The 24,723-nt window shown below is 38.4% G+C and overlaps 2 protein-coding genes across 2 annotated transcripts; both read left to right on the top strand.

Annotated features, from left to right (window-relative positions):
- Positions 1–16,521: 16,521 nt before the first annotated feature.
- Positions 16,522–19,198, top strand: LOC142630957 (uncharacterized). Its single transcript, XM_075805015.1, has 2 exons — positions 16,522–17,134; positions 17,905–19,198. The coding sequence occupies exons 1-2, from the start codon at positions 16,931–16,933 to the stop codon at positions 18,970–18,972; spliced, it is 1,272 nt and encodes a 423-aa protein (XP_075661130.1). The 5' UTR covers positions 16,522–16,930; the 3' UTR covers positions 18,973–19,198.
- Positions 19,199–21,217: 2,019 nt separating this feature from the next.
- Positions 21,218–22,109, top strand: LOC142632721 (early nodulin-like protein 6). Its single transcript, XM_075807074.1, has 2 exons — positions 21,218–21,416; positions 21,769–22,109. The coding sequence occupies exons 1-2, from the start codon at positions 21,218–21,220 to the stop codon at positions 22,107–22,109; spliced, it is 540 nt and encodes a 179-aa protein (XP_075663189.1).
- Positions 22,110–24,723: the final 2,614 nt, after the last annotated feature.

The following is a 24,723-nucleotide window of genomic DNA, read 5'->3' on the forward strand; positions in this document are numbered from 1 at the left end:
TTTATATCAAATAAATATGTTGATATTATATATATAAATTGATATTTTATAAATGCTTGATGTGTACATTAACTTTTCATTTTATGAAAAACTTGTGGGACAACCTAAATTTATTTAAACTTGTATGTGTGAATATATCCTTATATTTTTTAGAATTATGAATGGATTATTTTTTTGAACATCTTAAATGGATTATTTTTGTGGGCATCTTGAATATGTTTTGAAAACCTATGGCAAATCGTGATTAAAAGCTCAATATTGTATTTAGCAAGAGACAATCACACTGCAGCTAGTCCTTAGCAAGGGACAGTTCCAGAAAAGGGGACAGTGCCCATTTGATAGCTCCTTAGCAAAGGAGTATACTATCGATGATCCAAAAAAGAAACTCCTTGGCAAGGGAGTACATCTTTAGGTTCCAAAGGACCTTCCTTGAGAGAATGGATGAAAAGGAGGTTCTAGTCCTAAAAGGGGACAACACAACCCTGTTAACAGGGTGTAAACGTTGACCACGAGAAAAGTTTAGAAAATTATTTATATGATGGTATTGGTATATGTATTATGATGGCTCACAATATAAAGATATTTTTTTCATATGAAATATTTGATCATAAAATATTGATGAGTCACAAGTTATGAATTTGTTGTAAGAATTATTTATTTGAAAGGTTTGTTCCCACTCCCCAATGTTAGTGAATTCAACTTATTGAGTTATCTCACCCCCTTTATTTTCCCCTTACAGATACATTAAAGGGATTATTAGAGTAGAGATTTTTAGAAGGCAGCAATTACGAATTATTTCGTAGAACTGGGGATATTATTATTATTTTTATGACGTTAAACATTGTACTAGAGAATTATTTTAAGGATATTTTGTCTTTGGTGGATTAGAGCTCTGACATTTGTAATGAGAATTTAGATTGTTGGTTACTTTTATTTAATATTTTTTTTTATGGATTATTCAGATTGAATAGACTTTTATTACTTATGATTTTGGGACATTATAGCTAATGTGTCCATTAAATATCACGTTACAAGGATGCGGTGATGGGCTAGGGGGTGGCATGCATGCTATTAGCCTATTATGGTGTTGAAATCACTATAATTCTTTTTTGAGATTGGAAGTTGAGCCCTACCAAACATGGGACTGTGTTCTTGGTGCTCTTCTTAAGAACATAATCAGGAGGGGAAAACCCTAGTCCATTTCCCTAAGGTAGAGCTAGTACTGCTTTGAAATCGCTCCTCGTGAAATAAAAGTTAATGGTTTCACACTTCTCACTCATCAAAAGGAGGGAAAGCAAAAAAGAAGAAAAAATAGTCATCCAAACCAAGCGAACAACCGGGCTGGGCTTGCCATCAATATTGAATCACTCATGACATAGCCGAGTACACTCCATCTAAAAGTGGGCTAAGGAGTTGATCATCCAAACCAAATGGTCGCTTAAGTTGGGCTTGCCATTAATTAACACCAAATCACTTATTTCAAGCCACACGTGTTTTCTTCCACGTAAACTAAACCAAATGTTGTTGAGCCGTAACCATCAGTCCCCAGAGAGAGAGAGAGAGAGACTGCAGATTCTCGAACAAAGTAAGACGAAGAAAGTAGAAAATGACCTTCCAAGTAAGTAGGCCTGCAGGGACTATTTACTAGCTAGAGTGGGACGCTCTCTATGTACATATATAGACTTCATTTTAGGGTGGTCCAATACTAGTCAATTGTTCTCTTTATTCATCGTGGCACAACACTCAATACACATTGTGCTCGTCTTGTAACCTCATCATATGCTCGTTAAGTTTGCTAGCTTCTCTGGAATTAATAATGTCAGTAACCTCGTTTATCTGCTGAAGTAACTGAAGTAGTTGGAAAAGGTTTGAAACAATAAATCTGTTTAGGATTTCGATCATCCATTGCATGGAATTTTTAAGTTTGAAGTTCTGTTGTCATTTTATTTGTGTGTATTTTAAGTTATATTAAGTTTGGTTCTAGTGTTTATATATATTTAAATTTTTTGATCGGAACAAAAGGAAAGACGACAATATATATTAAGGCATGGATAGCAAACCCTACAGCAAAGAGAACATTTTACCGTATTTTGCGTGTCCTCAACCTCAACTGAGTTCAGTTTACATTTCATTGATTAACATGTGTAAAGAATTTTACTTTCTTGAATCTGAAAAATCTTATTACATTCTTCCTAGTTCCTATTACATTCGTACATACTGGTTTTTGAATCCTGTTTTTAAAATACCATATTAGTAATGTGGTAGCATGTGTACAATGAGTATGTAATAAAGAGTGTAATTATCATTACTCTTTTTGAATATATCACATGAAATTACTTAACTATCATTAATTTGTATGTGGATGGCTTTATTAGTTCAAATGAGATAAATTTATACGAACATGATTACTCCATTCAATTGATTCAAGACAAAATGCTTTACTACATAACTTTGAACAAAGTTTTATATATGCAGGTGAGGAATTTCCTCTAATACGATGGTTCACGAAACTTTTACAATGGTTGAATCATATGATTTATTAAATAATTTTAAAAATTCAAACAATTATTAAATAGATCACGTAACTAAAAATACACACATATATATATATATATATATATATATATATATATGTAGGGGTATTGGGCCCAATAATTTATAATGGACGGCCCAACAAGGCCTTTTGGGCTAGAAACCCAAATCCGAAAACATCAAAATGATCGTGGAGTATTTAAGTGTCCCATACCGTCCGAGGAGTAAATTTGTCCTCGGAATGTTAAGCCGAAGATACACAGTATACGTGGAGGACATTAGAAAGAGCGGTGGAATGTCTAAAGTAAAGCTGCTATCACCGCCCATATATTAAAAACTCCGTAATTGATACGCTGACAGGATAGATGAAAGGATGGGACCTGAGCATAGAGCTTGGAACTTGGTCCCAAATCCCGGCGGACTCTAGGGAAGAATGGATGGGACAAGTATCCAAAAATGAGGATTGCAGCCAGAAAGTGGAAGATGATGAAGAGAAGAGGAAGAGTATAAATAGGAGGGAAGGCATACGAAGAGAAGGGAGGCTTTTTAAAAAAGAAGAAGTGTTTGATAATCAATATTTGTATCCACACTTGAGAAATACTATTAGAAACTATCCTCGGAAACAGTCCGAGGAGGAATTCTCAATCTTACTCTTTGCAAACGATTCTTTGTTTTGTTCCATTGGGCCCAAAGCCCGTTCTTTTTGTGATTGTCTAAAGCCATCCTTGAAATCTAAATTACAAACCCATCCTCTACAAATTCATTGTGAAGAAAGGCCTTTCAAGCCCATTTTCCTCCCAGTCGTGGTTTGGGAATTTTAATTGTGTCCTTACAATTGGCGCCGTCTGTGGGAATTTAGTTTTGAAGGAAGTTTAGGACATCATGGTAGGATCAGAACCACCACGCAGTGCAAAGTCCGTCGGCTCTGCCGCGAGGATCACTCCTTACATCCCGATCATGGAGAGAACCGAGAAGGAAGTGTACATACTACACACACCATCGAAGTGCTAGTCATTCGCAATGAGGAAGTAGTAGTTCCTTATGCGAGAAATGCCGGGCCATGCGTAAAGAGATTGACAGCCTCAAAAGGAGATCGCGTCACGAGAGGAGAAGGAGAACTCCTCCGGCCTCCGACCCCTTCGAGGATCCGAGGATGACAATTACGAGCGGAGATCCGTAACTCCCCTGTGTGAATATGTCTCTTCCGAGGAAGACAACTCGCATGGGAGGCGTGGCGAGACTACCCCCTGGGGCTTAGGAAATGACGCAATGGGAAGCGGCGTTACATCAAATCTCCAGTCACCCTTCGCGCGCATTGGAAGAAGGGAGGTTACCTCGGCGTTTCACACAACCGGCCTTCACTCTTACAATGGTCGGACGGATCCCGTGGAACACGTAAGCCATTTCACGAGAGAATGGCAAGGCATTCCGTGAATGAAACTTTGTTATGCAAGATTTTTCCTTCTAGCCTAGGGCCCGTAGCCATGAGATGGTTTGACGGCTTGAGGGCAGGCTCCATCGATTCTTTCAAAGACCTTACTAGAGCATTCGGTTCTCGCTTTATCACGTGCAGTAGAGTTCCTCGTCCATTGGATTCTTTACTATCCATGGCCATGAGGAAAGGGGAAACCCTGAAAACGTATTCGGACCGATATTGGGAAATGTTCAACGAAATCGACGGAGACTTTGACGATGTAGCCATAAGGACCTTCAAGGTCGGCCTACCAACGGAGCATGACTTGAGGAAATCCTTGACGAAGAAGCCTGTAAGAAGCGTACGTCGACTGATGGATCGCATCGACGAGTACAAAAGGGTTGAGGAAGATCAGCAGCAGGAAAAAGGCAAGGCGAATGTTATCCCACAAGAAAGGAGGGATTTCAAGTCGGACAGATACAACAACAATAGACCTGCGCGGGATTTTTCCAGGCAGGCTAGTCACATACCCCCGCAAGTGGTCAACACCGTCTTCAGGGAGCCGACAAGAAGCTACCGTTGGAGAAAATAAGGCATGAGCCTTTTTTCAAATGGCCAAATAAAATGGCAGGGGACCCTTCGAGACGCAATCAAAATCTCCATTGCCATTATCACCAGGAGCGAGGTCATACCACCGAGGACTGTCGCACTTTGTGGAATCATCTGGAACAATTGGTTAAGGAGGAAAGTCAAGCAGCTTCGTACCAACCCAACGGGCGAGGAAACCAATCAGAGTGGCAAACCACGACGGTCCTTCATCCGTACCTCCTCTAGGTACGATCAATGTCATTTTTGCAGCACTGGTAGGACCGGCTCGCCTCCTTTCGTGTAATGTCGCTTGCTCGAACATTGGCCGAGGAGTCACGGGATCGCCCGAAGAGGATTAAGGCAAGTATCCCGCGTCCTAAGTTTTCCGAAGAGGACAAGATAGGAACCATCCAGCCTCATGATGATGCCTTAGTGGTAACCCTCGAATAGGGAACTATGATGTAAAGAGGGTAATGGTTGATCAAGGTAGTGGTGCGTATATCATGTACCCCGACCTATTTAGAGGCTTGAAGTTAAGAGTTGAAGATCTTATGCCATATGACTCACCCTTGATAAGCTTCGAAGGGAGAGGCCGTCGTTCCAAAGGGACATTAGGGATCGCTCGTGCAATCAGTCCGGAGGTGGTAGACGTAGATTTCATCGTGGTCGATGCTTATTCTCCCTATACGGCTATTGTGGCGAGACCTTGGCCGCATGTGTTGTGGGCCGTTTCCTCAACCTTCCATGTCAAAATCAAATTTCATTCGGAGACCAGTGTGGTGGAGTTACCGGGAGTCGGGCCTCGTGGCTCGACAAAGGTGTCACTGCCGCAATTCTCGCGTCGACTCGTAACCGACTCCCGTCCTCGGCTAACGGTGAAGCATAGCAATCAAAGTCTCTTCCCATAGCCGAGGTAGATGAGGCAAGATGTGAAGAATTGGAGAAAATTATCATAGACAATGATCCCGAAAAGTTCTTCCAGTTGGAGTTCAATTGCCGTAGAAGAGAAGACAGAGCTGATTTTATTTTTAAAGAAAAATATGGATGTGTTTGCTTGGAACGCGTATGAGGCCCCTGGGGTTGATCCGAACTTCATATGTCATCATTTAAGGGTCAATCCAACTGTAGTGCCGAGGAGGCAACCACCTCGGAGGTCCTCAAAAGAACATTCCGAAGCCGTAAAAGAGGAAGTGCTCAAACTCAAAGCGGCAGGGGCTATCAAAGAAGTGTTTTATCCTGAATGGTTAGCCCATACTGTGGTGGTGAAAAAGAAGAATGGGAAGTGGAGAGTTTGTGTAGATTTCACAGATTTAAACAAAGCTTGCCCGAAGGACTCATTCCCAATGCCTGATCGATTGACCGCCTAGTTGACGCTTACCGTTGGGCATCCTCGGATGAGTTTTCTCGATGCTTTCCAAGGTTACCACCAGATACCCTTAGCCGCCGAGGACCAGAAAAGATTGCATTCGTCACTCCTACAGAAATTATCATTATAAGGTAATGCCTTTTGACCGAAAAACGCAGGGCTACCTACCAAAGGATGATGACGAGGATGTTTGAGGCACGCCTAGGAAAAACTATCGAGGTATACGTGGACGATATGGTGGTAAAGAGTAAAGAAGTTTCGCACATCTAGAAGATCCGAGCAACACTTTTCGAAGCAAGAGAGTATAGATTACGGCTCAATGCCTCTAAATGCTCTTTCGGTGTGGGGTCGGGCAAGTTTCTAGGATATATGGTGACTCACCGGGGAATCGAAGTGAATCCCGCTCGTGTGTTAAGGCAATAAACAAATTTTACACCCACCTCGGAATCCTAAAGAAGTGCAAAGGCTAACGGTATGACCGTCATTGCTCTCAACCGACTTATATCTCGGTCCGCGGACGATGTGCCTTTCTTTCAATTATTAAATAAATGGAAGGGTTTTGAATGGACCGAGGAGTGCGCAAAGTAGCTTTCCAACAGCCTAAAAGAATATCTCTCGCGACCACCCGCTATGTCTCGACCGCAGGCCGATGAGATTCGTTTGCATATATTGCGGTGGCCGACCATGCTCGTTAGTTTGGTTCTTATCCGAGATGACAATAACATCCGAGACCGGTTTATTATGTAAGCAAATCTCTCGTACATGAGGCCGAGCCGAGTTATTTGCCATCGGAGAAAGCTATCTTGGCGGTGGTACATGCTACACGAAGACTTCCCCATTACTTCCAGCCTCATACGGTTGTTGTTCTTACAATGCTCCCTCTTAAATCCATTCTCCGAAGTGCAGATTATATGGGAAGAATTGCCAAATGGGGAACTCGTCCTAGAGCTTTCGATATCAAATATACGTCCCCGCACCTCTATAAAGGGACAGTCATCGCGGACCTTGTGGCGGGAATATTGCGAGCCTTCGTTAGAAGACTATCAAGAAGGCATGGGTAAAAATCAAGTAGGCATGATTTCGTGTGAAGTGGCCTCCATTATGGAAAGTCCATGTTGATGGAGCAAGAATCGAGAGGATCGGGTATCGGACTAGTTTTGATATCCCCAGAGGGAATTACTTTTGAGAAATCTTTGAGATTGGGATTCTCGGCCACCAACAACGAAGCAGAGTATGAAGCCGTCCTCGCAGGATGAACATGGCTCATAAAATGGGAGGAAAGACGGTGCGTATGTTCTCGGATTCACTATTGGTGGTAGAAGCCAAGTAGAAGTGGAAGCTAGAAGCAAGGGATTCCAGACGAGAGAATACCTAACCTTGGTCGTATATGCAATCTAAATTTGAGTCTTTTCTACTATCGCATGTATCCAGATGTGGCAATACCCATGCCGACTCATTAGCCACGCTCGCGACGTCCCCGGCACAAAGTCTACCACGAGTTATCCTCGTTGAAGATCCGTTGAAACCCACGGACGATGGTAACTCCACTCAAATTCTTCAAATTAGGACAGGGCCTAGTTGGATGGATCAAATAGTAACATTTCTCGAAATGACATCCTCGCTCGGAGAAAAGTGACGTATAAAGTTCGCAGTGAAAGCCACTCGTTTCTCGGTTGTCCGAGGACCGAAAATTGTACAAACGTTCCTTTCGGGACCATATTTGCCGTGCATACACCCCGAGGCAACGGAGCTACTTTTGGAAGAGTTACATGAAGGGATTTGCGGAAGTCACATGAGGAAGGTCTTTAGCTCTGTGGCCCTTACTCGTGGCTATTGGTGGTCAAATATGCAAGAGAGAAGCACAAGATTATGCAAAGAAATGTGACCAATGTCAAAGGTTCGCTCCAAATATACATCAACCGTGGAGTCCCGAATCCTCTATCTAGCCCATGGCCTTTTGCCCAACGGGGCTTTGACATTGTTGGACCCTTCCCCAAAGCAACGGAAACAGACGGTGGCTTCTGGGAACATTACTTCACCAAATGGGTTGAAGCCGAGCCATTATCAAACATCGTAGACATGGAAGCAAAAAAGTTTGTATGGAAGAATATCGTTACTGTGTTCGGCATCCCTCATACTCTCATTTCGTATAACGGTTTACAATTTGCTAGCAAAGCCTTTCGGAAATACTCGTCGTGATCTTGGCATTACGAATAGATATTCCACTCCGGCTTATCCCCAAGGAAATGGGCAAGCCGAGGTCAAGCCAACAAAGTAATAGTGAGCGGACTCAAAAAGAGGTCATGGGTGACGCCAAGGGAGGTGGGTGGAAGAACCGCTACATGTCTTGTGGACGTATAGAACAACTCCACGAAGATCCACTGTGTGAAACACCCTTCGCCATGACTTATGGAGCCGAGGCAAGAATCCCCTTAGAAACTCGGGTTCCCAACCCCGAAGAAAAGCTCCTTTATTCCGTATAGCAATGATGATCTATTAATGAGAAACTTAGACTTAGTTGAGGAACGGCGAGAAAGCGCCATGGTTCAACTAGCTTATTATCAACATAAGCTGCCAGGGTGATTCTCATGTGAAACTTCGACCTCTTGGGACCAGGTGACTTAGTATTAAGGAAAGTTTTGGGCACGATGAAGAATCCTGCGTGGGGAAAATTGGGGCCCAACCGGGAAGGACCTTATCGTATTACTCGGTAGTAGAATAGGGGCCTACAATCCTGAAGATTTGGACGAAAATGTTGTACAACGTCCCCGGAATGTAAATAATCTACGAAGGTACTATTACTAAATAAAAGGCACTTCGGCCGTTTTTTGTTGTAAACTACATTATATTCGTTATCTTCATTCGTCTAAGTATCAAGCCGAAACTTGGTATGCCCTCGGATCTCGACCACATACCTCGTCTAAATTGATACTCTTTACTAAGTGTTAAATAGAACCTAAGTTACGTCTCGGTCCTCGATCATCTACTTTGGAAAAATTAACATTTTAAATTTATTCGTCTAAGTATCAAGTCGAAACTTGGTATGCCCGGATCCTCGGACCACATACCTCGTCTAAATTGATACTCGTTACTAAGTGTTAAACAGAACCTAAGTTACGTCTGGTCCTCGGATCATATACTTTGGGAAAATTAACATTTTAAATTTATTTGTCTAAGTATCAAGCTGAAACTTGGTATGCCCGGATCCTCGGACCACATACTTCGTCTAAATTGATACTCTATACAAAGAGTTAAACATAACCTAAGTTACGTCTGCTCGTCGGATCATCTACTTTTGGGAAAATTAACATTTTAAATTTATTCGTCTAAGTATCAAGCTGAAACTTGGTATGCCTGGATCCTCGGACCACATACCTCGTCTAAATTGATACTCGTTACTAAGTGTTAAACAGAACCAAAGTTACGTCTGGTCCTCGGATCATCTACTTTGGGAAAATTAACATTTCGAATTTATTTATCTAAGTACCAAGCTGAAGCTTGGTATGCCTGGATCCTCGGATCATTTACTTGGGAAAAATTAATACTTCTTTTCTTCTTTGTCAAAAACATCAGATATTTGCATAGACCATATGCCTTATCTTTACATAGTTCAAACTAGAAATCCAAAACGAAGAATCAAACACTCAAAATGCATTACTTAATGCAGTTCTCGGCATAATTAAGCCCTCCTGGAGCATCAATTTCAATTCAAGTTGTTGCTAATAACTTTGGTAAAAGACAAAGAGATGATATTTATGGAATGATATGATCAAAACAGAGCAAAAAATAAGAGTCATCTAAACAAGTAAAACAACATTCGTGTTTATATTAAATTCAAAATAAAGTACTTTTTCAATCACATTTAGAAATTACACTTAGAGATAAAAAGAAATAGAAGGAAGGCAGCAGGCATTCATTGTTTCAGCTTGATCTTCAGAGGGCCTTTAGGGTCTTTAGGAGATGGAAGCTGGACCGAGGACTCAACCGCAATTCCTTTGCCTTTGGGATCATCTATCAAGGGTATTGGATTAGCTTGATCACCCAACTCATCCTTCGAAGGTTCCTGAAGGTCACTTGAGGGTTGCACGTCTTCAAGCGCCCTTTCTTGTACCGGGATCGCCTTGCTTAGGAGCATCTTCGGGAAGAGTTGAATCCTCAACCAAATCACCCCCCTTATCCTCGATGATCCATGGACAGCCTTCGGGCAACTTCAGAATGGAAGAAGCGCGAATTGCGGGAGGATAGTAGACACTCGGCTTTCAAAGAGCGGGAAGAGGCATCAATCCCACTGGGAAAGTGCCTCATTCCACACTTGGAGTGCGTAATGCCTACATACCTCGGGAACCTGAGCCTTGAAGGTTTCAGTGACCTCCTTCACGCCTATATCATAACCGTCTTGTTCGGCTTGGTCCCTTGACATCTCGGCCTCTTGTTTTGCTTTCTCGGCCTTCTTCTTCTCCTCAATAGCTTCCTCTTTGCCCTTGATGGCTTCCTCTTGGCCTTCTCGTACTCGTTCGAGATCTTTCTTGAGATCCTCTACGAGCCTTCGTGTCGCTAAGAGGTTGTTGTCGGCTTCACGGAGCTTTAGGCGCTGATCCTCGGCTTGATTAGTCGTTGTCTTCAGATCAGCCTCCAAGCCTGCCTTATCACTCTCTGCCTTGGCCAACTTCGCTGTGACCTCCTGCAGTTTCTTCTTGTGAAGGTCTGAGATCTTCTGGGCGGTTTCACGCCTGGATTCCTCGGCCCTCAGAGACTTGTAGGAGTTGATGGCAATCTCCTCTGCCCTATGGGCAGATTGAACGGCCTACGAACAAAACATATAAAAATTAGACATATGTATATAAAAAAAAAAAAAAAAGAGAAAGCCAAGGTTTTAGAGGAAGAAAACTTACCATTGCAAGCTCCTTCTTCAAAGTCATGAAGACGGTATGGTCCCTTTTCTTTCTCAGCTCAACCATATCCCTGGAGTAACAGCGCCTACTCCAATGCATCCGCGACGCATGCAGCTGTCCCTTCATCGGAATTTCTAATGGACGCATCCACGGTAATGAACTCGTCGTCCATAGACATGTCAGGGAGCCATGCAGGGGCGCGTACGGCCACCTGTTGGTCAGTTCTTCTTTCCGACCTAGTCTGTATGGTGCGGGCCTGCTTTCCACCCTTTTCCACCTCGGGCTCCTTGGCAACAGAGCCCTTTCCTACTTCCACCACTTCCTTTTCTTTCGGCTGATCCCTTTTTCTTTTGAGATCAGCTATATTGGTACATTGGGTTTGGGAGGATGGGGGAGGAGGAGGAAGCCTAGCTTCAGGGCCTTTGTCAGCACCCTTTTCGAGTCCGAGGGCGCACCTCTTTGGGTGGTTCTTGACTCGAGGGCCTTATCGTTGCCCTCAAGGACATCCTTTAAACTGGGCTTAGTCTTTCGTTGAATGCCCATATTGTCAAAATCTTCAAATTGTAGCCTCCGAGATATGGGTAGAGGTGCCGAGGATGGAAGTTGAATCTTCACAGAGTAGGGTTGATTAAAAACCTCAAACTCGTCCTCGGAATCTCGATACCTCAACTATTTCTTCTTCTTCTTCTTCCTTTACAGTGGAGTAGGAAGACGCGGCTTCACCAAAAGTTAATTTTGTGGCCAAAGGAACTGTGGGAATCCCAACCGGAACGAATTGTGGTGGTTGGATAGGTTGGGTGACCAAGGTGCTCGAGGGAATAGGGGTAGTCCCCCGTACCAAGAAACCTTCAACAAGAACACCGATCCGAGGAAGACGAGGATCGTGGGCTTTGATCACGCACTTCGGCGCCCGAAAAGCTTTGGATATTGGGTTGTAGCCGAGGATCGATGAGCCGCTCGGAGTTGGCCGTCCGCGTGCACAAAAACCTCACTGCCCAGGATCCTATCCAACCGTCCGAAGTCAACGAGATTGGGATGACGATCCGCGCGTGTGGATCCGAAGAGTTATCCAAGTAAAGAGGGTAAGAAAAAGTAAAAAGACAAGAGGATAATAGTATGTAAAAGAAATTTCACCCGGAGTCCCTTCCCTTGTCGGATAGGGAGGCCGGTTGTACAATTTCCCCGATATGATCAGAAGTCGTTTTAAAGGCCCTTATTCGATTCGGTGCGTACATTGAATTAGCCTAACTTCGGGTATCTAGATTTTAGGTAATACTCATCTTTTTTGCTTAGGTAATGGAGGTTGTAAACCCGGTTCACGTCGTGGTGAGTGAGCCCTAAGTTCATCTTCTCATTTAAGGCATCTATGGAACCTAGAATCCTAAAACATTTGGGGCGCACCGGCCTGAGCTAATCTAAAAGCCCTAAGATAATCCCTAGTCACGGTTCCCATGGGGATTTTCATTCCCCCTTCGATGAACGCAATCATCGGGATTACGACTTCCCCCGTTTTTCTTTTTGTATAATACTCTTCCTCGTTACAGTACCTAATGGATACATCCAAGGGAATTTTGTACTTAACCTTAAATTGCTCTATTTTTTCGTTTGAATCTACCAGGGACGCAAACCTACCCATTTCTTTTTTGAAAAAAAAAAGGGGGGGTGGGAAGAAAACTAACTACGCCGAGGATGGAAGACACAGTGAAAAAGAGAAGACGGGAAGGAAAAGAAACAAAAGAAACAAAAAGATGATAAGGAGGGCAAAGAGTATTGAAGAACTTACTTTTAAAAAAGAAGAAAGCACGTCACCTCGGACAGAGTACTTGATAGAAAGAGAGAGTACGGGGAGATGGAAAGTGTGGCAGGTACGTTATCAGGTTTCTGTAGTGTGAAGAAGTTTGAAGAAAATTAGTATTTATATGTCAAAAGGTGTTTTGAAGTGGGCGACCCCGCCTCAACACAAAGAATCGCTCTCGACCGTTGGATATGTGTCGTATCAATGAAACGTGGGGGACATAGAAGCGCCAATAATAAATTCGGGGCGTTTCGCATACCGAAGCATCGGAACGCGCGATGGGTAATTCGAAGTTATTTCCGTTAGTAATATTCCAGATTCTCGGCAGGTGAAAGGGTCTTAAGTCGAGATCCTATTTTCCTCCCGAGGTGAAAGAAAATAAAGAATCTCGAGGGGCTATTGTAGGGGTATTGGGCCCAGTAATTTATAATGGACGGCCCAACAAGGCCTTTTGGGCTAGAAACCCAAATCCGAAAACATCAAAATGATCGTGGAGTATTTAAGTGTCCCATACCGTCCGAGGAGTAAATTTGTCCTCGGAATGTTAAGCCGAGGATACACAGTATACGTGGAGGACATTAGAAAGAGCGGTGGAATGTCTAAAGTAAAGCTGCTACCACCGCCCATATATTAAAGACTCCGTAATTGATACGCTGACAGGATAGATGAAAGGATGGGACCTGAGCATAGAGCTTGGAACTTGGTCCCAAATCCCGGCGGACTCTAGGGAAGAATGGATGGGACAAGTATCCAAAAATGAGGGTTGCAGCCAGAAAGTGGAAGATGATGAAGAGAAGAGGAAGAGTATAAATAGGAGGGAAGGCATACGAAGAGAAGGGAGGCTTTTTAAAAAAGAAGAAGTGTTTGATAATCAATATTTGTATCCACACTTGAGAAATACTATTAGAAACTATCCTCGAAAACAGTCCGAGGAGGAATTCTCAATCTTACTCTTTGCAAACGATTCTTTGTTTTGTTCCATTGGGCCCAAAGCCCGTTCTTTTTGTGATTGTCTAAAGCCATCCTTGAAATCTAAATTACAAACCCATCCTCTACAAATTCATTGTGAAGAAAGGTCTTTCAAGCCCATTTTCCTCCCAGTCGTGGTTTGGGAATTTGAATTGTGTCCTTACAATATATATATATTTATTTAACTTGTCACATAGGGTGTATTTGTTTGGAAGTGAAATAAGGTGGATGGAAAATTTTAGAGAGAAAATAGGAGGTAAAACTTTTTTGAGTGTGTTTGGTTGAGTGGAGAGGAAAGAAAATAAATGAGGGATCTAGGTGTTTTCTCCCTGGACACACCAAAAAATTTTCTCCCCAAAATGGAGAGAAAACTGAGTAGGGGTAAATTTTTTCTTAATTGGCAAAATGTCTATGTGCACATTCTTCAAGTTGCCTTTATTTTTTTTCTTTTCCATTGGACAGTACGTTGCCCTTTTCTTCTTTTTTTCTTTTTTTTTCTTTTTCTGCTTCTTCTGGGCAGCTGCCTTCTTCTTCTTCTTCTTTTTTTTTTTTCCTATTCTTTTTGTTTCTTTTGATTTTCAGTAATGTTGCCCCTTTTTTTTTTCTGGGCTGTTGCCTCTTTCATTTTTTTTTTCCTATTCTTTTTGTTTCTTTTGAATTTATAAGTCCTGGCGTGCCTCTTTCTTCTTTTTTTTCTTTTTTTTTTGTTCCTGGCAGTAACATTGCCTCTTCTTTTTTTGGATATTATTTTTATATTTAAATAAATTTGAATGATTGCTATTTTTTGTGGTTATTTGTCACTTTTTTGTTTTAATTAAGCATCATTCTTTAACAAAGGTATATGAGTAAATTTATTCAAACTTATTTTTTCTATCATTCCACTTTTCCACTCTCAACCAAATAAAAATGAGAGAAAATAAAAAAAATTTATATTTTTTCACTTTTCTATCCTCCCAATTTTTCACTCCTCTAACCAAACTAATGGACCATTGGTGGGTTGGAACTTGGAAGAACTTTCTTTCAAATTCAAATAGTTAGGTGAAAATTTCTATCCTATTATTTTCTCTTTAACAGTTAGTAGAGGTTATCCTTTGATTGTAGCTTTGTGCTAACATTGAGCATAGCTAGGATATCCTTTTAACGGTAAGTGTTTGCTTTAATGTTTCAATAGGACTACGCCCATCTCTACTGTAGCTATCTAAAGATAGATTGCACCAATTGCACGTAAGATTATTAATGAAAAGCCCATCATCAACAATAGCATTATTGAATCCCTAATATACAGCAATACTCTTAGAGAAATGTTAACAAGTATCGTGCAGTGTTTGTTAAAATTTCTCCATATGGGTCTCACTTAAAAAAAAAATTGTCAAAAAAACTGCTGATAAACATTAAATAAATAAAAAAAGACAAAAAGCTACCAAAAAAATTGTTATTAACAGGCACGTTACAGTGCTGTTAACACAATCCAGTTAGTTATATCCATGCCCATAAAAGATGGAGAGAGAAGAAAGAACCCAAGCCACCTATAAAATAACTAGCCGCTGAATAAGTTGATGTGTTTTTTAGGAAATAATTGAATTGTCTATCATGCTAGCTCTTTAAAAGCTCTCTCTGTGATTACAAAAGCAAAAACAACCGAAAATTACAGTAAGTCTAGGTTTTAATTTGTCTGTGCAGGCTCTACTTCAACGTGCATGCTCAGGCTTGCCTTAAAAATGGTCCCCTATATACCCTAGTTCCAATTATCCTCTCACTCCAAATCTCAAAAACCTTAATAACTCCCAACCACCATGCCTTTTTCGTCGGCCGACTTTAATTAGGGATAACAATGTCTTACTAGCTAGTTTATTGCTTTACAGAAATTTGTTAACCTATCAATCTAGTATATTCATCTACCACAGTTTGCTTTATTAATTAATTGGCCGTTTTCACAGTTTCATTCAGCGCAATAGTATATAGATCACCTTGATGGTGTACTATTTATAATTAGTAATTGCGAATAACTCTGTTCAATTTAAGCTTAGGGCTTGGTTAACCAGTGTTTGTTGTTGAACTATTTTAAGGAAATTTTAATATTACTTTTAAGAGAAATATAAAATGTTATCAATTTTTTTTTCTTTTTCCATATAAAGATTCTATAATTATTTCTTAAACTAATGCTCTGTTAACTTTTCACTGTTTGTAAAGCCACTATTTCGTAGTTTCAAAAAGGTAAAATAAAACAGAGAGTCTTATAGCTCAATATTAATACATTCTAATATCTTTAATAACTAAGGTCTAAATTTGGTTTAAAACACTAGTATTATTATTTTTATGTGTGTTTTAATAAGTATTACTGTTTACTTTAAAAAAAAATCATCTCTCCCAACTAATGAATTATATATTAAAAAAATGGAGGTAAAAACGCAGCTCATTTATCCTTAATCCACTTAATTATTGCCATTTCAAAGAAAGGAATACTAATAAGTTAATAAGTTCATGTGTTGGCAATTTATTTAACGATGTTCCCTAATGTTCCTCCATTACAAAATTGAGACACCCTAGATCATAGGATTATTTATGAGACCACTTTAGTGTTAAAAAGAACGGGATCAAGATTTGTGTAATCAGAACCATTTATTTTAAGGTATAAGATCTATATTAAAAGAGTTACTCTATACAGTAGAGTTTCCTAAAAACTTTAGATAATCTTAATTTAAAAAATAAAAAAAAAAACTCATTTGTAATTAGAGCAAAAGTTAGAATATTTTTCTTAAACTTAATTGAAAGTTTTAAGTTACCACACTTATGAAACTGTAACTAAATTTTACTCATTTAATTATAGATATGATTTGTAATTCTTTATTTAATACTTTTAGCCACGATTATACCCTTTAGATAATCCTTCACAAAAAAAAAAAAAACAAACGAACATGCAAGCTCACAGGAGACCACTCTCCACTATAGAGTGTAGATGGCTATGGTTTTAAGAAATCTCATTTAAGAGCTTTCCCAACTTCAGCTTCTTTCATCCTACAGTCTGGCCTTAATATTGTAACTGCTCTTAATTATTTCTTTTTCTCCAGCCTCAAGAAGAGTTTCTTATACTTTGTTAATTTTATGGCTTCCTACCTTGTGCTTTACTAACTACTTTTAGCCTTCTCTTTGGAGTTTGTTGGTATAGTACTAGTAATTAGCATTGGAGAAAGGCTTCCCTTCAAGCCCTTGATGTTTTCTTTCAGTGTCTCGGTCCTTCTTTTCCTTACTTTGCCTGATTCTAACACTGCCCCGAGTTCTTTCTTTTTATGGTGTTGCACCTAATTAAGAAGACTTCTTGACCAGCTTATAATTTAGTCATTTTTCTTTTCCACTTCTTATACATCTATCTTGGAATGGCCATGAATAATTCCATTTCGACATTTATGGTTCTTCTAGTTGGCTTTTTTGTTTTCTGTAAAGGCCAGGAATACACTTCAATAGCTCCAATGGAGAAAAATGAGCAAGAAGCCCTCTATGCTGCTATTCAAGGGTTTGTAGGGAAGTCTTGGAATGGCTCAGATCTCTATCCCGACCCTTGTGGGTGGACGCCAATACAGGTGCAAAATTAATCCCAAACATATTAACTCTCTCTCTCTCTCTCTCTCTCTCTCTCTCTCTCTCTCTCTCTCTCTCTCAAATGGAACAGTCATGATAGATATTATTCAAACATAATGATGCTAAAATCATTCTACAACTAATTTCAAGTTTTTACGTTTTCATGCTGGCAACAAAATGAAGGACATTCACAACCATAATCTTGGCACAATTTTAGAAAATGAAAGTTACATGCTACTGCTAAGAAGGGACCTCATCCAGTTCATTTCATTACAATTTAAGCTCAGATGAGCAGTGTCTAGTAGAAAATTATTCTGATATGTATGAAGCCTTATCTTGTTGCATCTATGAAGCCTTAGCAAAACAAATTCCTGGATTATGCTTTCTTTTAGTTTTCTTTCTCTTATTTATTTATAATTTTTGGACAAAAAGTATCATTCAACTATGAAATAGGATGAGTACGGTGCCTTCGAAAAATACAAAATCTACCTATGGAAAATATACTATTTCTTACTTCTTTCCGGATTTTTATCACTTTAATCGGCTGGATTTTTACTATATTTAGAAAAATTCATTGTTCACCTTTTGTCATTACACAAATGATTACTACCTTTTCTCCAAAAATTCTATGATATTATTTTCGGTATATGTATCAAATAATGTTGGTGTAATTGATGTATTTGATCGGTCACCTATCAAATAATGTTGTCGTTTGAACTATTAATACTATATATTCCTTCTCTGAAATTTTGGTTTGGATAACCTTTTGCAGGGAGTGTCTTGTGATCTTTATAATGGATTTTGGTATGTCAGTGCACTGAACATTGGACCAGTTTATGACAACTCTCTCCAATGTACTAGAAGTGCAGAATTCACCCATCACTTATTCATGCTCAAGCACCTCAGAAAACTCTCATTCTTCAATTGCTTCTTTTCACCACACCAAAAACCAGCAAGAATCCCTACTTCAAACTGGGAAAAGTTCACAGAAAGCTTAGAATCCTTAGAGTTTCGATCAAACCCTGGTCTAATTGGAACAATTCCAACCAGTTTTGGTTACCTTAAAAGCCTTGAATCTCTAGTGCTACTAGAAAATGGATTGACAGGTGAATTACCACAGGAAATGGGCAGTTTAGTGAATTTGAGAAGACTAGTCCTTGGTGGAAACAAGTTATTTGGTCAGATTCCAGCAAGTTTTGGAGGCTTGAAGGAGCTCTTAATACTTGACTTAAGCATGAATAAGCTATCCGGTTCATTGCCTTGGACTTTGGGAAATTTGACTTCACTCCTAAAGCTAGACTTAAGCAACAATATGTTGGAGAAAGAGCTGCCAAGTACAATTGGAAGCCTAAAGAATCTGACACTAATGGACCTTGGGAGAAACAACTTTTCTGGTGGTTTAGTTCAGTCACTTCAAGAAATGGTTTCCTTAAAAGAGATGGTGATGTCCAACAACCCCTTGCTAGGGGGTAATCTCAATGGAATCCAGTGGCAAAATCTACAAAACTTGGAATTTTTAGATCTTTCTAACATGGGTTTGACAGGGAACATTCCAGAGTCCATGACAGAATTGAAAAGGCTGAGATTTTTGGGGCTTCACAACAACAATCTCTCGGGAAGTCTTTCTCCAAGGCTGGCATCTCTGCCTTGTATTAGTGCTCTTTACCTTTATGGAAACGATTTTGCAGGGAAACTTGAATTCTCGGAAGGGTTTTATAGGAAAATGGGAAAGCGTTTTGGAGCTTGGAACAATCCGAATATATGTTACCAGGCTGAATTAATGTTGTCAACAAGCAATGTTCCGTATGGGGTAAAACCATGTAAGCAAGAAAGAGACTAAAATCCCTGAGAGAGTTTCAAACCATTTTGCAGCTTCTTTGGGAGGCTCAAGCTGTGGCAGTAATGGGTTCTGGTTAGCTAGCTTTTACTGTGCATGAGATCATATTTGTACCTCTCTGATGTAGCTAGGTCTAATTGTAGTGTGTCGTATTGACTTTTGAATAACAGAATAGGTTTTAAATTGACAAATGTAGCCCCAAAGACCATGCAACAACTACAATTATATATGAATCTCGTAATAATTAATTAATCTAGATCAAAAAATAAAAAATACATGACTATATATCATATGGGCTAAGCCGTTTCCATATCCTATACAATCTCTTTTGTTAAAAGTTTTTATTATTCTTCAAGAGTTAAGTCATAATATCCATTACTCAAAGTAAATTGTGAAAGTATTAGAGTTCTAAATTTTTTATAACTTTTTTTTTTTTTATAAAATGCGGATGTAGTGAGTAATAATTAGTAAATAAAAAAGTGATATATAACTTGTAAAACATTTTGTAGGAGGTGTATATCTCACATTGTGTAGGAAGGGAAAATAAAATTTTAAAGGGACTTAAAATTCTTTAGTAAAAAATTGCCATATATTTTAGCAATTTCGCTTGCTATTTGTAAGAAAGGATGATAACATCATATTATCATAACATGGTAAACTTTGTGTATATATATATATATATAGTTCCGCCTATGAAAAAAAGTGATTTGTTTCATAATATGGTTGCATTGTTTGGGTAGAGTTGTAAATCTTGAGAGAGACACAACTCTTCTTAGGATTGTCTCTTTTTGAGAGGTTGCAAACAACTAAACACTTCTATAAACAAAAGGGATCTCAAACAGTTGATTCCATCAACATCCCAGGACTAGAGTACTTCTCTAGGAAATTAAACAATCTATGTTGGATATCTGTAATTAATTTTCTCACTTCTCAAGTGTTACTTTTCTTTTTTGTCCCAAGTCCTCATGGCCTGACCCACAGCATGGCCCGTTGGGCTTCTTTGCTCAACTTAGAGACTCCAACCCATCTCATTCATTTCACTTTGGGCCTTTTTTGAGGATGAAGATGGGCTGATTCCCCTGGCCTCTTTTGGCCCCTTGAATCTATTCTTAAACCTTATTTAAAATTGAAAAAAAAAAAAAAAAAACACTTTTAAGATGAAAATGGTGATGATAATGACAATAAATTAAACATATGTCCACAATATTTTCACAATAAATTTTAAGTATCAAGTTATTATTGGTTATTATAGGTGGGTAAAAAAATAATTTAACTTGTGAATTTAAATTAGAACCGATACTAAGGGTCCGTTTGGATACAGTTGAAAACTGAAAACACTGTAGCAAAATAATTTTTAAATGTGTGAATAGTATTATGGGTCCCATTTTTAATTTTAAAAAACCTGAAAAGTACCTGAACAGTGCACATTACTGTTCATGTACAGCGGTACATGCTGTCTCTGTTGGAACATGTGCGCAGGAAGGAAAAAAAAAAAAAATTCTCAAACGTGAAACGCCAGAGGCAGACTCCCTATCCAAACTAAGCTTAAATTACCACTTATAATTTATTGCGAAAATATAGTAAAAATATACTACTTCTCTCTACCGCTAACCTTAACTACATGGATTCAGATCCTCTAGAGTTCCTAGGAACTCTACCAAGTAGAGTTCATTAAATCTTAATCACTCTTTAATGATTTAATGGTTTAGATTCTGCCATGTCAGCATTTCATTAATAATATTCTTAAAATAATAAAATAATGTTGTAAACAAAACAATTAAGATGATTGTTAATGAAATGCTGACATGGCAGAATCTAGACCATTAAATCATTAAAGAGTGGTTAGGATTTAATGAACTCTACTTGGTAGAGTACCCTAGGAACTCTAGAGGATCTGAATCCTAACTACATTAGTTGACTTCCAAATTCCGATAACACTGACTGAAGACTCTACAGTCTACATTTTGCTGATTTTACTCAACAGAATCAGCTCTCTGAAAACTAAAGCAGTTGTTAATGGTGTACCAAGTCAAAGATAGCCCTGCCCTTGCTTAACGCCAATCTTATCTCCATGCTCCAACAATCTCACCACCACCTCCACTTCTCACTCCTCATAATTCTCTCTTTCTGCTTCAGTAACAAACTTCAAATTGAACACTCTTTTAAGTCCAACTGATCAGTATTATCCAAAGTTGTTAAAAACTTGCACGATCAATTTTCCTCCCCTAGCTAGCTAGAGCTCCCAAAAATGGCCTCTCTCTTCATGCTCTCCTGCAAAGCTTTTCTTCTCATGATTCTTTGTTCCTCTTTCAACCATTTCTTCTTTGTAACATCCACTGAATTCGAAGTTGGCGGCGATGGTGGCTGGGTTCTTCCCAAGTCTAGGAACCACGAGATGTACAATCAGTGGGCTTCTCAAAACAGGTTCAAGGTCGATGACACTGTTCGTAAGTAACACATTTCAAACAACTTTTCTCTTTGAACCTTGTTTTGTGTGGCATTTGTAACATTTTTCCTTCTTCATGCAATAATATGTGTCTAAAACAAGTAGGAACGCAAACTGAATCATTGGTATAACCTAATAATGCATGACTTGTCAATGTCCAGAAAACTCCTTCTCAATGATTTATGTTTAATCTTAAAGGACTTCACATAGCATAGTACAAGTACACAACCATCATAGGTTCAAACCTGTACTCTTAATTGTAAACCACCAACATTTTTAACCATCACTTGACAAAGAAACAAAGAAAAATTATTATAATTATGCCATTTTGAGACTTTGTAATATGAATTCAGGTTTCAAGTACAAGAAAGACTCAGTTTTGGTGGTGACTGCGGAAGAGTACGATAAATGTCACTCGGCTCATCCTGTATTCTTCTCCAATAACGGTGCCACTGTCTTCAAATTGGATAAACCAGGCTTGTTCTATTTCATCAGTGGGATTGCTGGACACTGCGAGAGGGGACAGAAGATGATCATCAAAGTTTTGGAGCCAGAAACTGCCCCGCCTCAGTCCTCCAAAGAGAACACCACAACAGAATCATCACATAAGAGTGGTGCAGTGGAGATGGCTGCCATTTCTTCTCCAATCAGTGTGCTGTTTATGGTGTCATTCTTTGGGGTCCTTTTCATTTGAATGCAATGCTATTTCTTAGTATTCCTTTCTTCTATTTTTCATCGTTTTGATTTAGTGATTACAGAAGGAACATTAGATGAGACTGAATTTGTTTTCCATTATGTGATTGTTTTTATTCTAAAAGACTGATTATTTTCGGAAGAGGATTTTATTTGGCATATTATCCATAATTATATTATTCTGGTGATGATTTTTTAAGTTTTTTTTTTTTTAATGTTAGTTTTTTGTAAGCTCCTTGAGTTCTTTACTTTAGCGACTCTTAAGGAAAGGAATTCTTTTTTTTTTTTTTAAAGAGAATTAAGGAAGGGAATTCTAATTGTCTTATTTATTAAAGAAAAGAAAAGCTAAAAGTTTATGTTCACTAGACTGTATTAAAACATTTAGTCTTTTTCTCTATATAAAAATAAATAAACATTTAGTCTTAATATTTTAGGTTAAATACTAAAGATTCTTACCTTGAGAAAGAAAAGGGAAATATATGGTTAAAATAGAAAAGCTATAGACACTGCATAAACTTTATAAATTGATGTTGAATAATTTAAATATTTTTTTTTTATGAGACAAATATTTATTTATTATGTTGTTAATTTGATATCAATTACATTTATTACCACTTCAGTTTTTAAGGCTTTTATTGTAAAATTTATAATAAATTTACCATTTATTTAAAGAATAATGCTAAAGATACAAACTATTTTACAAAAAATTTTACACACTGCTAACATGGTTAATGATTATTAGTAAATAAAAATGTGATATTAATTGTGGGTCTAGATGAAAACCAATAAGAAGTTGGCCACATTAAAATGTTGTAAAATAATTTGTGGTTGTAGCATTAGTCTTATTTAAATAATATGTAGGGGTGTTTATGGGCTTGATGGGTCAGTTATAGGACTGGTTTTTCATGCCAAGCCAACTATGTTGGTTAGTAGAAATTTCAATTTACACCACATTGCATTGAGTGTGAAAGGTTGACTAGATGAAAGTTACTTGATTTTCACAGGATCGATTCAGTTATGTTGGTCAATTGGGCCTGCTTATTGGCTCAATTGACCAAACCTTGAGTTTCATTTTGTGTAGGGATTATTTTTTTTTTGTATTAAATATATAATTATCGTCAAGATATCTAGTGGTCAATAAAAATATATGTCAATCGGTTGGCCTCTACTGCGTTATCAGTTGCAAAAAAGTCTTAATACTTTAATACATTAAGAAAATTTGTTGTAATAACTTAAAATAAAGAAATCATTGCAATAACTTCTCCCAAAAAAAAATCATTGCAATAACTCGATACTAATGATTTTTTTAATCTATTGCAACAACAACAAAAAAATTGACTTGATGTCAAAATTGCAACCTACCATAGAAATTACGAGCGCTATTTGAACCCAGCTCCAACCCAATTAGACTCTTCTACTTCATAAATCTCTTAAATGCACAAATATCCCATTTATGTTTGACTTCAACAACTTGGTTGCAGTTGATTAATTTTGTAACAGCTTCACTTGGAATACCTCATAAGTCTTCAATACATTAATGCTGAAGACGATGTTTGATACAGAATCTTTAGTGCACAATAATCATAGCAAAATCTCCTTATTCGCTTTCTAAACTTATAGGTTCAATAGCTGGAGACTAAAGTTCTCTTTCTCAGGGTTCTCAGACCCGAACTGGACCATATAGTCCGACTTGGTTTACCATGAACCTTTCACAATTGCGGCTTTTTTTAACTCTAGAAACCTCTTTATGAGAAAAAAGCATGGAACCACTCAAACTGAGATCAAACCATATGGTTCTGAGAACTATAGCCAGTTTTGCAATTTGTATGGTTCCTTCTTTTGGTCAAAAAACAGATATTGGCCGGTAAATATTTTGAAATTTTAAAAAAATTTCCAAGAAAAAAAAAACAGAGAGCCACGTTTCCATCATCACTTAGGGTGTGTTTGTTTAGAAGTGAAATAGGGTGGATGGAAAACTTTGGAGAGAAGATTAGAGAGAAAATAGGAAAGAAAACTTTTTTGAGTGTGTGTGGTTGGGTGGGGAGGAAAGAAAATAAATGGTAGAGTCCAGGTCTTTTTCTCCCCAGACACCAAAAAGTTTTCTCCCCAAAATGAAGAGAAAATTGAGTGGGGATGAATTTTTTCTTAATTGACAAAAATGTCCATATGCACATTCTTCAAGTTGCCTCTTTTTTTTTTCTTTTCCACTGGGCAGTACATTGCCCTTTTCTTTTCTTTTTTCTTTTTTTTTTACTGCTTCTTCTGGGCAGTTTTCTTTTTTTCCTTTTTCTTTTTTTTTTCTAGGCTGTTGCTTTTTTTTGTTTTTTCCTATTCTTTTTGTTTCTTTTGATTTTCAATACCGTTGCCCTTTTTTTTCTGGGCTATTGCCTCTTCCTTTTTTTTTTTTTCCTATTCTTTTTGTTTCTTTTGATTTTCTAAGGCCTGGCATGCCTCTTTCTTTCTTTTCTTTTCTTTTCTTTTCTTTTTCCTGGAAGTAACATTGCCTCTTCTTTTTTTGGGATATTATTTTTATTTTTTAATAAATTTGAATGACTGCTATTTTTGTGTGGTTATTTGTCACTTTTTTGTTTTAATTAAGCATTATTTTTTAACAA

The sequence above is a fragment of the Castanea sativa genome, chromosome 4 (genome assembly GCF_040712315.1).
Source record: "Castanea sativa cultivar Marrone di Chiusa Pesio chromosome 4, ASM4071231v1".
Taxonomy (NCBI): Eukaryota; Viridiplantae; Streptophyta; class Magnoliopsida; order Fagales; family Fagaceae; genus Castanea; species Castanea sativa.